A 14,753-nucleotide genomic window follows, 5' to 3' on the forward strand; every position below is an offset into this window, starting at 1 on the left:
ACAGTGATTTCACTATCATGCATATTACAAGAAATATAAACAAAAGTTTAAAGGAGAAAGTCAACCCATTATAATATAAACGTGCATTGGTCGAATGTCTCTACCCCCTACCTGTGTCAGATTTCAGCAAGTTTGTATCCAGTGTGTGACGTAAATCTCTCCATCCATTTGGCGTGAGAAGCAGCTTCAGTGGGAGCTTGCTGAAACTAGACAGATGTCTATGGCTGAAACTAATGTCAATAACAGCTAGCTGATTTGCTACGAGCTGCACTGGAATAACGCTACTGATTACGCACTTACAATGAACTGGTGAGCATTCTTACATGAACATAATTATGGCATCCAAGACAAACTCATGAGTTACAAAATAAGGAAGTTACGCTACGGTTGTGGACAGGACATCAGAAAATACATGTTAGGCGAGAAGGCTAACTCGTCTTCCATGACGTCTGAATATACATGTGTAACTTGGCTAACCCCGACATAGCTAGTTTGCAAACTAATTGGGTAAGCCGTATCGAGTTTGAATGTTTTAGTTTGCAACAAGGTACTGTGTCGTAATGACTACACTTCTAAGACTATCGTGGTGGACAGCAATATTTATTTGACAGAGTAACGCGGCATAGTAATGCATGGTGTTAAGTTAACGTTAACTCATTATTATGGCTACGATGTCAACTTGGGTGTCGTTAGCTGGCTAATTTAGCCCACAATTTAGCACTGAAAGCAATATTGCATTGTTTACTTATTCCTTCTGTACTGTCCTAACAATATACAGTGTTCAATGCCATTATACATCAAAGTAATCATTATCGGTTACCTGCTAACTTAATGTTGTGAAAGTTTGAGGCTAACTTAACCCTTTGGTTAGCGAGAGTTGATGTACTACAACACTCGTGTACTGTTGCTGAAGATTACCCAGAGGATAATAACGAAGCTAATTTGTTTTAATAATCAAATTGGGTTGTACCTGTTACGTTACAGACCGGTTACAACAGGAGTTGTGATATAGTGAACTATCTATGTGCTCGCTGTTAGCTTCTAAATTTAGCGAGCTATGCTAGGTTGCTTTTAGCTAGCTAGCCAACGTTATCTGTCACAATGGCTTACTTCCGTCATGCATCGATGACTGTTTGATTTGACTGAAATATCGATTTTTTACTTAATCAACTAACAACATCCAACTTATTTGATCATTATTGTCTTGTTTGATGTTACGAATATTAGCAGCTAGCCGTTTTGGATGAACATTAGCTATCTTGTTGGCCAACCGGTGATTGGTTTGACGTTAGCATTAATACGTGTAATGTGTGGATACTACATTGTGAAGACAGCAATGTAAATAAACGGGATGCTGATCATTGCTTGTTCAGAAATTACAATAACACTTGTTCACTTTTCTTTTGTGTTTGTTGATATCCATCATCCATCAACTTTAACAGACTTGCTACCTGTGGCCAGCATTGAAAACGTCAGAGGTTATCAACATCATCGACTGTTTTGTAGGTGAGTTGACTGTAAGAGTAACAACGAGCGTGTCTCTGACCTAGAGGTGTAGCTGTTTGAACCTTTACCATGTTGGATGGGTTGGTTTAGTTGGACTAAAGTTGATGTGTTTGTTTCGGATTATGTCAGGTGAATGATTAGTCTGATGGTGTGATATCTGGCTGGCTGTAGATATCTAATGGACGGGTGAGTTGTAATTATATATAATTGGAGCAGAGGCAGGAAAGCCTGAAAAAGGCAAGCATGGAATTGTAGGTTATCAAGTTTTGGAATGGGCCCAATAATTCAGACTGTTGTTAGCAGTTCTTCCTAACTTCAAAGAGCCATCTTCTTCGATGTGAAGACAAATTTGCATGTACGTAAAGGGTACCAACCTGACAGCTTTATTTATGTATTTACTTATTTTCTCATAAGCAGTTTGTAGGATTGGTCCTACAGTTAATGTGGTGGGATCAAACAAATATTGTATGATTAGACAGCTCGAGAATCCCAAGAGTAGGTGCATGTTATTGTTTTTTCTTCTCTTGGAGCACTGAGTGTATACAGTGGTTGTGGTTCTGAGAAAATCTTGGGCCCACAAATGTTTTAGACACAGTTATTCCTTTCATCCATGATTTTATAACAAGCATTCACACTATTCATAAAAAAACACAGTCCCGTTAGCAGGGCTCAAAATTAGCACCAGCCACCAGCCAAATGCTGGTAAATTTTGAAGTTGGCTGAAAAATATGTATTTCCTATTGAATGGCTGGTGGATTTCACCAGTTTATCTGTCTCTGGCTTGTAGATATTCACATTTCAAAAAGTAATTTTGACCCCTGCCCGTTAGCCTCTGATTTGTTTACCTTTTGCTACATTTACATTTTCAGCTTGACCTCTGACCCCATCACGCTGTAAATCTTTCGGTCTTCAACAACCGCCGGAGCCATGTCGTCCCGCGTCCTGCTGCGGCAGCAGCTGATGAGGGAGCAGGCACAGGAGCAGGAGAGGCGAGAGGCCCAGCAGCAGGCCTCAGTGGCCCAGCTCCGGGCCTCTGACTCCTCCCCTGCTATCTCTGTCACGGTGCCCCCCTCCGCTGCTCGCCCGCCTCCCGCACAAGTACCTGTGGAGGTGCTCAAGGTACGTGTCCTTTAACATCTGGATCCCTTTAAGTAAAAGTAAACTAAATAACTTTACTGCAATTAATACAATTAAAATATGGAGAAGATTGTGTAAAATAATGAAAGTTAAAGATGAGGATTGGATTTGCTTGAGAGAAATACAAAAGGACCCACATTTCATTCCAAATAAAGTGGACAATGCCTTTAAGATCTGGCAAAGTAAGGGTATTATAAGATATTATCACTTGTATGACGATCTAGGGTTTGTCTCCTTTGACATAATAGCTAGTAAATATCACCTCCCAAGAAGTCATTTTTATAGATATTTACAAGTGAGAAGTTACTTAAACGAGAATACTGAAATAAAAACTTTGAAAGAGTTCCATCCTCTGGTGGGGCAAATGGTCAAATATATTCAAAGTGAAAGTATAAAGAACGTAACTAGACAAATCTATCAAATATTCCTACTAAATGAAGAAAACGTAATAAAGAGTATCAAAGAGAGATGGGAGGATGAGTTAAAAATGTCCCTATCTGAAAAAGAATGGGAGCAGAGTTTTAGAGATATGGGGACTTACACAAGATCTTCATTCTGGCGGGAATATGCATGGAAGATGAATGTCAGATATTTTAGAACACCATCAACTTTAAAATATACTCAGACAGGCACTAAATGTTGGAGAGAATGTGGGGCAAATAATGCAGATTACGCACATGTGTTCTATGCATGTGAGAAAATACAAGCTTATTGGAAGAATGTCCTACTTATAACAAAACAAATATTGAAAAAAGTGGGTGCTATAAAGGAACACAACATACTGCTAGGCTTTCGGCCCCAAACATTGGAAAAAGAACATTTATACATCTTCTGGGTCTTGAGAATAACAGCTCTTAAGCAAATAACCAAAAATTGGAAAAAACTTGAACCACCTAGGATAGGTAAATGGTTGGAGAGTGTAGCAGAAATGTACGAAATGGAGAAGGTAACCCATAATATAGTCAATAAGGATAATGTTTTTGAGAAAAGATGGGAACTTTATCAGATAAGTAGAGTAGAACTTGGAGAAATATATTGAATGAAGGAAAGGGATTGGGGAGGGAAAGAGGGGGGGATGGGGGGGGGGGGGGTAAATGATCTGATATAGTTGCTGATATAGAAGTAACAAAGCCAGTATTTTGGTATTTTGTTTATTGTTTGAGTGTGAGTGTGAGTGTGAGTGTGAGTGAGAGTGAGAGTGAGAGTGAGAGTGAGAGTGAGAGTGAGAGTGAGAGTGAGAGTGAGAGTGAGACTATGAGAGTGAGTGAGTGAGTGAAAGTTTTTTATTTTTGTTTCATTTATATATATTTTTTTTTTTCTCTTTTTTTCACACTTGTACACATACACGAAGGTTGTATTTGTCACTTTTTCCTTTTTGTAATTGTTATTATTATTTGTCTTTTTTTTTAAAACTATAATTATCATTATGATTATAATTACTCATTATTATTATTTGGACATGTATGTTTCCTTTGACAAAATAAAAAAGTATAAAAAAAAAAAAAAAAAAAGGTACGTGTCTACACCGCACTTAACACTTTTTGCCTTTTAAAACTACTTATTATATATTGTAGTTTGAATTACAGAGGATAGGAGGAGTTGCATAAGAGTGTCTGTTGTTGATTATTTGGGCTTTCCTTCCTGTTATGTTTGTGCCATGCAAACAGCCCTTTTCCTTGTATCTTTTACATATGGTGCCTTCATGTGCTATGGTACTTATGGTAAATACTAAAAGCCGAGGTCAAAAATGCACATGAACACCATCTCATGTGGTATTTTCCACTGGGCAACTCTTGTTTACTACTAAACATGTTTTGCTACTGTTAGCAGATATTTTTTGTAGCCTATACAATGTTGTGTCATTGACAATTGTAATATAATGCTTTAACACTCAGTGTACATTTTTAAAAAGCTGTTATGGTTTGGAGTTACCTACCCAGAGCAATATGCTAGCTAGTGATGAGCGACAGGCAATTTACTCATTTCCTATCAGTACGGCAACAAAGCACTTGAACACAACACACTGGTAACTACCAGTTCACAAATGGAAAATATAATCTTTTCCATAGCACGTGAAAGCAGCAATAGACTACTGATTAAAGTCATGTGATGGTGGGGTGTTATCAGATACAGTCTCCACATTTGCACACATGTTTTTATGGGGAGGATTAAGATAAACTTAATTGTCCTTGGAGAGAAATTAATCTTGGCTGTTCTAGTGCCACTCATAGCTGCTTACAATTCAACACACCAATGCAACACAACAAGACACATAAGAAAGCAAACCAAATAGATAAACAGACAGCAAGAAAAAACATGAAAATGAATACAGGATAGAATTACTAATAAATAAGATAAAATACCAAAAGACATATATTTTTTATATACCTCTTTACTCCTCTTTACCAAGGGTGCTGAATATATATCGTACACACAGAGCTTGTGAATGTCTATGTCTGTGACTAAAATGCAATGTTCTGTTGTGTGTTGTGTTTTTATGAAACTATATAGGTGCAGACTCACTTGGAAAATCCAACAAAATACCACATCCAGCAGGCTCAGCGGCAGCAGGTCAAGCAGTACCTCTCTACCACTCTTGGGAATAAAGTAGCAACTCAGACTCTCGGGGTGTCGCCTGTCCTCCAGTCCAGCTCGGCCCCCGAGATGGCCCCATCTGCCAGCAGTGCCCCCAACAGCCCGATGGCACTTCTGAATCTGGGGTCCCACAAGGAGGAGGTACACTATACTCTATACCAGGGGTATTCAATTAAAATTCAAAGAGGTCCAGTTACTAAAATGTCTTCCCGGCAAAGGTCCGAATCTTAAATTGTCACTGAAAATAGTGTAGGCTACCCTGAAGTTAATAAAATCAATAACGCATGTACATTTCTAGGCCTATTTAATTTATTGTTACATTTCAAGTGTTTTCAAAGTAATATGCTTGTAACATACCGAAAAGTCTTAACTTGAATGGTACTTGAATGCAAAACAATACTGTAGTTGTCTTTACTAGGCCTACATTTCAAGAAAGACAGACAACAGACACTGAATAGAATAAATATAAAGTGCAAAATAACTTTGAGCAGCCTGAACCTATTTCAAGCAGCCTAGGCCTAATGTAAAACATTCCGAATCTTTTGAATAAAATAAAAGTGGATCTTTAAGAAAAGAAAAAAAGACCTTTGCATACTGCGTTCTAGTATCCTCTGCTAATAGTTAAGATGTTATTGAATCTTGTTGTTGAAGCTGACAATGGGATCTGTAAAGTTTCTGCAGCCGCATTAAGCACTCATTCACAGCTGCTGTCCCATCGCTAAATGCTCTCTTGTGTTGCATCAAAATCCACGCAATCTTTAACGAACACTAATTTGCCTGTACGTGCATGCGTGATCACACGAGTAGACCTGTCATAGTGTGCTTTCAATTTGATAATTATTATCCTACCTCCGCCAAGGAAAGTAATGTTTTCATCGGGGTTTGCGTTTGTTTGTCTGTTTGTTAGCTCTCGGAGTGCTTTTCAAGTTTTACTTGCCCTCACTGCGGACTTCTGCGTGTACCTTTCCTCTAACGACCCATGTTTGATCTCAGTGACGCACGCTAACGTCGCCACAGTTTCACAGCGCATATTCACAGCAGCACGAACGTATTGGTCCGTCCGTCCATTCATCTTTAAAAGTTCGGTTTTCACCATCATTTTTGAGCAAGCCATTTTCTCTCATCTCCTCTCTCTCCCGCTAGGCCTATTCTCTGTTGCTGAAAGGTAAACAATCGAGTTGATTGGCTTGGCTACGGACGATGCTCTTTGATAATATTAGGCCGACAATTTCAACGGGTCCGGACAGCACCGTCACTGGGTCCGGACCCAGACCGCGGTCCGCCATTTGGTGATGCCTGCTCTATACACTATACATTTACTTGATAGAGAGTGATGGGCAAAGCAAAGGTTGATCTTGATGCATTGTCATTTTATGTTATAGTACATTACAGTACATAGATAAATAGATAATAAATAGATAAATGCATTGCAGTCTGAAGTGTCCACATTTCAAAGAAGGTTGATACCGTAACATTAATTGATGCTGCAACGTAAGGTAACAGGACCTGTTTTAGTCTTCATAAAAGTGGTTCAGTCTTCATAAAAGGTACATGGCATCCATATGTAATGATTGAAACAGCAATACAAACAGAGGCATCAGAGCATCCTCTGGTAGCATTGGATTTGCAGGGTTGCTTTTTTCACCTCTGCTATAGTCAGACCTGTGTGTATCGTCTACCTCTCTTGCTTTTTGTCACAATAAGCTGGCAAATATCACACAGAGAGCTTAATGATATCTGTACAGGGGGGAAGCAGGAGCTTTGTAAAAGCAGCACAGTGTATGCAAGCACCATCTTGATTGGGGAAGCACAGTAATTATTACTTATAATGGTTGTGATATGTTTCACTCTATAAAAGACTGCTGCTGACATTCAGACAATACATTTTTAATTTGTATTTAGTGTTTGGTGCTTGCTTGTAGCAAAGAGCCCAGGCTTGTATGTAATACATACATTTACATAGTGATTACAAAGTGACACACTAAGCCCTCCTCTCTCTCTCTCCCCAGATTGATGACGTCATTGACGACATCATCAGCCTTGAGTCCAGTTTCAATGATGACATCATGTCATTGATTGACTCTGGCCTTCAGCTTCCTAATACGGTACGCTTGCCTCCTCTCTTGTTAACATGTTGATTTGTTTTACTAATTCATTGTTTAATGTGACCAGTACCAAATGGGGTAAGATTTCTCTTTCCTTGCACGATTTACCAATTAACCAGGAGAATTAACATTCCTGAACCTCAACTGATGTTATTTCTTTTGGTTGTCTAGTATTTTCCCTCTAACAATGTTCATAGACTCTCTCTCTCTCTCTCTCTCTCTCTCTCTCTCTCTCTCTCTCTCTCTCTCTCTCTCTCTCTCTCTCTCTCACACACTCGCACACACACACTCTCTCTCTCTCTCTCTCTCTCTCTCTGTCTCTGTCACTCACCCCCTCTCTTGCTTGCATGCTGATGCACACATACTCACACATTTGACACGTCACTAATAGCAGTAAGTCTAAGCAGGGTGTGGTGTCCGCCACAGATATGGTGTAGTGGGAATGACCAAAGAACCACACTGGGTAATGGTAGCACCATGCTGGCCAGTTCGTCGCTCATTAGAGTAACCTGAGGTAGTCTTTACGGTCTATTTGAGGTTTTTTTTCCTTTTTAACGGAGGCATCTGACAGAGAGGTTGCACTAGTGGTTTGTCTGAAGATGAGGATTTTGGTTGTGTTGCCAGAGCATGAAAAGAAAAGGAAGAATTTTCAGGTAAAGGGCGATGATGAGTTTTCGTGCTTTGACTGAAATCCAGCAACAGAAGTCATATTTTCTGATAGTGGTAAAAACTTTGTCATATCATTCATTGGAAGAGAGTTTCCCATGGTTTGATGTTGAGACTTAAACTGACATTAATTTGTTTTGAAAAACAAAAACAAAAAATTAAATGCCTGTTTAATAGCTCCATTTGGTCGTAGTAATCTTTACACTGACTCCTCTTTTTTGCTTCATCCATGTTTTAAATGAGCATGTTTTGTTGTTCCCATAGTTATTTTTCTCTGAAACTTACAGTAAGCACATGACCATTGTTTGACCAGCAATGTGAAAGGGTGGTCTTGTGAATTTTCACAGCTACCAGGGAATCTCCTGGATGTCTACAGCAGTCCTGGCATGGCTACTCCCACCATTACAGTTAGCAACTCCTGTCCAGCAGACCTCCCCAATATCAAAACAGAAATAACAGGTATGGTTGGCATACTCTTGACTTCAGCACAGTGAGAACTAGAATGGCACGCAGTAGAATGCAAACCTCGGCAAAGCACTGTAAAACAAGCAAGATTTTTGTAAGTAAGCAGCCTTACCATCACTCTGATGAATCAGAACCTAGTGGGCACAAAGTTATGCTGACATTGGGACTTGGTGGAACTATGTTTTATTATGATTTAGTGGACTCAACAGTAAAGTAAGATATTCCAATTCTTTTTTTGTTTTCTTTTTCCTTTCTTATCATTGAAAAGTAATGTTTGGTCTTTGTTTCTGACACTTCCTGGTACGTGTATGCTAAATGAGAAGTGAAAGCAATTGCTCGGTCTGTCATTCGTTAGAATAGAAGTGTTAAAGTAAAGGCGTTCTGTGAGTCTCCAAAATGTAATGGGTTCATCCTCGACCAGGTGCATACACATATCCTGCAAATTGAATAAAAATTGGGCCAGTCGTTTTTGCATAATCCTGCTAACAAATACATCAACCAACCAAACAGTCTGCAAATAGCATAGTTATAGCATAGATATAAGCCTCCTTCGCAGAGAATATGCGAATGGTGCAAATATGAAGCATCATGATCCTAGGCACACACAGATCCTGTGGAAGACCGAAGATTGTAGTTAAATTGACACCTTAAAGGATGACACTGGTGTTAATAATGTTAATCGTATATTTTTGTGCTATGAATTTGTTTCAGAGGTGGAAGCTAAGGTTCTCATGAAGGAGAGGCAGAAGAAAGACAACCACAACCTCAGTGAGTGGGTCATTTCTCTTTATTGGACTGAAGGTGTGTGTGTGTGTGTGTGTGTGTGTGTGTGTGTGTGTGTGTGTGTGTGTGTGTGTGTGTGTGTGTGTGTGTGTGTGTGTGTGTGTGTGTGTGTGTGTGTGTGTGTGTGTGTGTGTGTGTGTGTGTGTGTGTGTGTGTGTGTGTGTGAGAGAGTTACTGTACGCACACACCGCTGGCGACTTGAGCTTTCAAGAAGCTCTGGACGCCCTGTCAAGGATGCCGTGGGAAGCATTTACCACACATTATTAATTCACAAAAGAAAATTGATGTCCTTAAAGGAATTATCCGGAGTGAATTGCACTTTAGATCAATTTACAGACGATTGGGAGTACATACGTGGAGTTGACATCAAATCATGTCTTTCGGATGTGTTTTGAGAAAGTTCGATTTTACCGTTTTTAGCCAAAACTCGTTAGCCTGGAAATGACCAGGGCATATCAATTAAACTCTATTTTTAAACTTTTTCTACAGTTCCAAACAACATTACACTTACGAGATAGTGAGTAGAGGGTCCCTAAAGCCAAACCGAAGTGTCCCGAGGTCTTCATGTGGTTGGATAGAGAGTCCAGAATGAATTTTATCGAGCCAGTACCTTTCCGAAAATGTTGCTGCTGTAGTCAGCAATCGACTCCTACGGACTTTCCCCTAAAGATGGCAGCTGCAGCAGCAACATTTCCGGCATGGGTTCATAAACTTATGAGCACAACTGTATATCATAAAGGTGGCGTAGGCCAGATGTTTTTGATCATATTCACTGAAACCAACAATATGCTCCAAAAGAACAACATTAATCAGCCGGTTTTAGAAAAAAATTAAACTGTGCTTCTAATACCACCTAGAGCCTGTTATTTGTTTTGCAAAAATCCACCATTCCAGGTTTCTCTGGTCCAATAAGGGCAGGGCTGTATGATCATGGGCAGATATGTCCCTAACAAACACAAACAAATGGGGGAGAAGCATGAGAGTTATACACATTCACAATGTTGTCCCCTCAATCTGCCAGACTTACCAACTGCAGCTTTAAGTCTAAGCCCTGAACCCTCAAAGAACCCACAAAGACTTTGAGAGTTTGAGCGGCTTTAAAGTTTCAACATGTTAACTGGAATAACTGGAGTGTGACACCACATCACTTGTGACATATTGTTAAATTGACAACACAAAATGTGTAGCCTCCCTTTGGATGTGTTTCACCGCATTATGATTTGGTATTAATTCTCTTGGGTAGTGCATAAATTCTGACTTATGGAAACGGGGCACGGAAAGAGTGAGAGTGAGCCCTCATGTACCTCATAGTTTCACAGTGGGACAGCTCTAAGCCCTCACAGACTTTGATGGGAATGCAAATCAAAGTTTGTGAGGGGGGACATGGTGATTCAGCCACTCTGTTTGCAGAAAATTTAACTGGGGAACATAGGACCTTGGGAACAAAGGACCCTGGGAACATAGGGTCCTTGGAACATAGATAGACAGGCACGCACAAGATACAGCTTCAATCAAAGGAGTTGCAGCTTTATTTAGTGACCAACAATTTACTAACTTAACCTCAGTTGTCATCCCATCTAACTTTTATTAGTTTTGCATATACATTTTCTCTCTCCCCCTGCACTAACAATGCACCAAGTATAAAAAAAGGAGCCTTTTGTTATTGAGGTAGCCACCACTCTTATGACAAGACACTATGCAATTCTGTTGACTCTTCTTTCTACGCTATTGTGCATGCAGGACTGGCCAATTACCTCCTTTGTTCATCATTGGTGGTAGGCTTCGAAACGTGTTCAGAACATTTGAAAAATACTGCGATAAAACTTTTGGTCACTATAAAGTGTCATGCCATTACTTCTTTAGGGAGAGAATGTGTACATGTGTGCACACTATGAATATTTCACACTGAGCTTTGTATTTTGTTTGTTATGTGTATGGCCTCCATTTGTAGTATTGATTTGTGGTAATGGTCCAGCTTGTCTCTTATTGAGCCTCTTATTGTTCATTTTGCAGTTGAGAGGAGGAGAAGGTTTAACATCAATGACCGCATCAAGGAGCTGGGCTCACTCATACCCAAATCCAGTGACCCGTGAGTGTCTGACCTTTTTTTGTTCATAAACTACACTTTGGTAAATTATGTATTTCTTTACTGCAAATGTATTTGATTTCACACAACTTAATACTAATACTTTCACACTCACCATGTAACATCGAAATGAATTTGAGCAAAAGCTAGTTCTGCAAAAAACACATGGCTCAGGACTCTTAATTCCAGTATGGTGTTCATGTGAGCATATATCTGATGCTATATCCGTGTTCCTCTGGGTCGCTAGGGAGATGCGCTGGAACAAAGGCACCATCCTGAAGGCCTCGGTGGAGTACATCCGCAAGTTGCAGAAGGAGCAGCAGCGAGCTAAAGAGGTGGAGATGAGGCAGAAGAAGCTGGAGCACGCTAACCAGTCCCTTCAGATGCGCATACAGGTCAGCTCCAGACACTCACACACACGTACACCTGCAGGAGTGGTCACCAGAGTTTGCTTCTTGGTGTTTTGAGCACCCAACGTTGTCTTCAAGGCAGCGCTGCCTGGAAGGCGCTAAGGGTTAGGCATGGGTTAAGGTTAAAGAGGAACTATGCAGGATTGGCGATTTCATCTTCGGTTTCGTTTTTCGTTTTCGCTCGTTTTATGCTTGCATATTTCTCTGCAGAGCTTCCCCGACAGCTTTAGCGTGTATATTTATACATATATAGGCTATATATAAATATATAAATTGCAAGCGTGGTTCTTCTTGTTCCTTACGCGTCTCAGACTTCCAGATGTAAACAAGGAGCGATCGTCTCCTGCAGAAACTGCAAGGTTGCAATAGCGGATAGGGACACTGGGGGCGGGAGGAAATCTTACTGTTTTCGATGAAACTAGTCAGTCAAGCAAAACAACGATTTCTGAGCGATTTTATGACTATGAAAAAGTTGCATAGGGTCTCTTTAAGGTTAATGTTAGGGTTAGGGGTAGGGATAGGATTAAGTGCCTTTAAGTCAACAGTGGCAGCGATGCCTGGAAGACGACGTTGAGGGCTCAAAACACCATGGAGCCCAGAGTTTAGGAGGTACACAACGGGTTACAAAAGGCCGGTGAAATGGTACAATATGTGATGTTTACTACAATGAAATTCTTTTTGGAATGACTGAAATATTGTGGGACATTGTTATCTAAATGGTCAAAGATGAATAAATGAGGTGCAGTATACAAGCATACGATTAGTGTTTCCAGAACCTTTCTATAACAGCTATAATGGCACAACCATATATTACATTATAATCATAACCTATAATCATAACCTACAGATGAACCAAATTGTTAGTTCTGTAAAGTGTCTCCAATCAAATCCCTCTTCCACTGTGATTGCTTTTGTTTGCCGTAATCGGGACCGTGCTCCTCAGGCGCTGGAGATGCAGGCTCGCCTCCACGGCATCTCCGGTGCCGCTGCACTGGGCCCAGACGCTGCTCTCCAGGCCCAGCAGCAGCAGCAGCAGCAGCAGCAAGGAGTCAACCCCCAGGCCTCCCGTGCGGACCTCCACTCCCAGACGCTCCTGAGCCTGGACGTGGGCTCCATAGCGCAGGCCTCCTCGTCCTTCCTCTCCCCGCCACCGTCCGGCTCCCCGGTGGGGGTCACCATCAGCAGCCCCCTGGACCTCGGCGCTCTGAGCTTCGCCGAATTGGACGACCCCGCTGCCACCTCCCTGTACCCCGACGTAGGGCTGGGGGACATCCTGATGGACGAGGACTGTGGCCTGGCACTGGGCCAGTCCACGGCCGAGCCGCTGTTCTCCGTCTCGCCCGGCGCCTCCAAGAACAGCAGCAGAAGCAGCTTCAGCATGGAGGAGGACTTGTGACAGAAGCTTGAAGCAATTAGCTGACACAAAGACTGTGTGCGTGTGTGTGCGTGTGTATGCGTGCGTGTTCGTGCGTGTGTGTGCGTGTGCGTGCGTGTGTGTGTGTGTGTGCGTGTGAGTGTGTTTGTATGCGTTGAGGGACAGGGTGTATATGTACTGTGGTGCTTATTATGTCCATGTTTAACAGAAATTGCATGTTTTTTTGTTTTTGTTTTTTTTATGCGGTGAGATTACCCTTTCAGAACCTCGCCACAGCTTACGTTTTCCTAATGGCTTAGTCATACATCACTCTCAATCAGTTAGTATGATAAAACAAGGCATACCTCACAGGCTACACAGAATAGATAGTCAGTGATCAGTCATTCCCTGGAATGAACGATTTTAATCAGTAATCATGCAAAATATAGCTAATATAATAACAACAAACAGTAGCACAAATATGGCTTGCCAGTGTGGAAGTTGTAATACTATGATAGGTGTTTCATTTATTTGTATTTGAGCATTCAAAACAGAGAAGGGAAGACAACCATTGAATCATTGGTTATGTATTTTCATATGAACACTTATAAATTATGGATGGGTGATTCACTAAAAGTTTAGGGAAGGGTTTGTGGGTTGTGCAGATATTGACATCAGGGTGCAATACAAGTGATCTATCTACTCAACATGAATTTTTGTTTTCTTAAACCAAAGGGATATTTTAGATAATGCAGTACATTAATAGGGGAACTATAATGTTGGTGTCTATTTTTTAAGATGTATTTTTTTTTCCTGCTTGTATATGTATTGCACCTTATCTCTTTGCGTCTGTTCTTTGAAATACCTCTCAGCTGTCCGTAGCACTTTAAGCTGGTCTCCACCTCTAAATGTTTTTTTTTTCCAGCCTCCTAACCATTTGTTTGTTTAGTCTCAGTGCACACATTGAACATTTCTCAGAACTATATTTTAGCACCATTCTTGACTTTGAGAAGAGTTTAGTTTGCAATATTGCCTGAGTGATTTGTGTGCAGTGGAAGATTTTTTTTTCTTTTTTTTTTTTCTGTACCGCTCTTGCATGCTCGCTGTAAGGGTGATAGGTGTGTGTACTCCTTGGCTTCACTCATGCATATACTAATAATGGCATGGTGATATTAATTAAGAGTACTGCTTCAGCATATTCTATTGTTTCACACAGTATTTTAGTGTATTGTTGTTTCACTTGGTAACTTAATTGTATTGTTGTCTTTGGGAAGCTTTAATCAATCACTGCTCAGTCACTAACATTTACATACTAGATATGTTCAATAATCCAGTTGTACAGAATGATGACATTGCGTCCGTATTCAATTCAAGAGATTTTAACAATGGACTTCAAGCCAAAATAAATCATGAATGAATGATTTTGTGTTGTCATTTGAATAGAGTGCCTTTAGTGCAAACCAAGACCAGAGATAACCCATGGTGAAATTGCAAAAAGGGTGCAACAAAATATGTTGTTGATGTCAAAATAGTAGCAGGGTTTTAAAGTGTACATGTAGAACATACTGTTTTTTTCTTTTAAATCAGAACACATGTAAGTAATAGGTGTTATTGTCCATCGTCATGAAATCATTATCCACTCTGCA

The 14,753-nt window shown here is 40.4% G+C and overlaps 1 protein-coding gene across 5 annotated transcripts; it reads left to right on the plus strand.

The window, feature by feature from the left end:
- Nucleotides 1–177: 177 nt before the first annotated feature.
- On the plus strand, nt 178–14,525 carry tfe3b (transcription factor binding to IGHM enhancer 3b). Of its 5 annotated transcripts, none has more exons than XM_062546059.1 (11): nt 178–309; nt 1,443–1,506; nt 1,636–1,692; nt 2,376–2,625; nt 5,155–5,379; nt 7,248–7,343; nt 8,357–8,468; nt 9,186–9,242; nt 11,271–11,346; nt 11,591–11,738; nt 12,697–14,525. In XM_062546059.1, exons 4-11 carry the CDS (start codon nt 2,434–2,436, stop codon nt 13,147–13,149), a joined length of 1,359 nt encoding a protein of 452 aa, XP_062402043.1. In that variant the 5' UTR covers nt 178–309; nt 1,443–1,506; nt 1,636–1,692; nt 2,376–2,433; the 3' UTR covers nt 13,150–14,525. The 5 variants fall into 5 exon arrangements, with proteins under 5 accessions (XP_062402043.1, XP_062402045.1, XP_062402046.1 ...); XM_062546062.1 differs by lacking the exon at nt 178–309 and adding an exon at nt 404–507; XM_062546061.1 differs by lacking the exon at nt 1,636–1,692.
- The last annotated feature ends 228 nt before the right edge of the window (nt 14,526–14,753 follow it).

Source organism: Sardina pilchardus, chromosome 9, assembly GCF_963854185.1.
Source record: "Sardina pilchardus chromosome 9, fSarPil1.1, whole genome shotgun sequence".
Lineage (NCBI taxonomy): Eukaryota > Metazoa > Chordata > Actinopteri > Clupeiformes > Clupeidae > Sardina > Sardina pilchardus.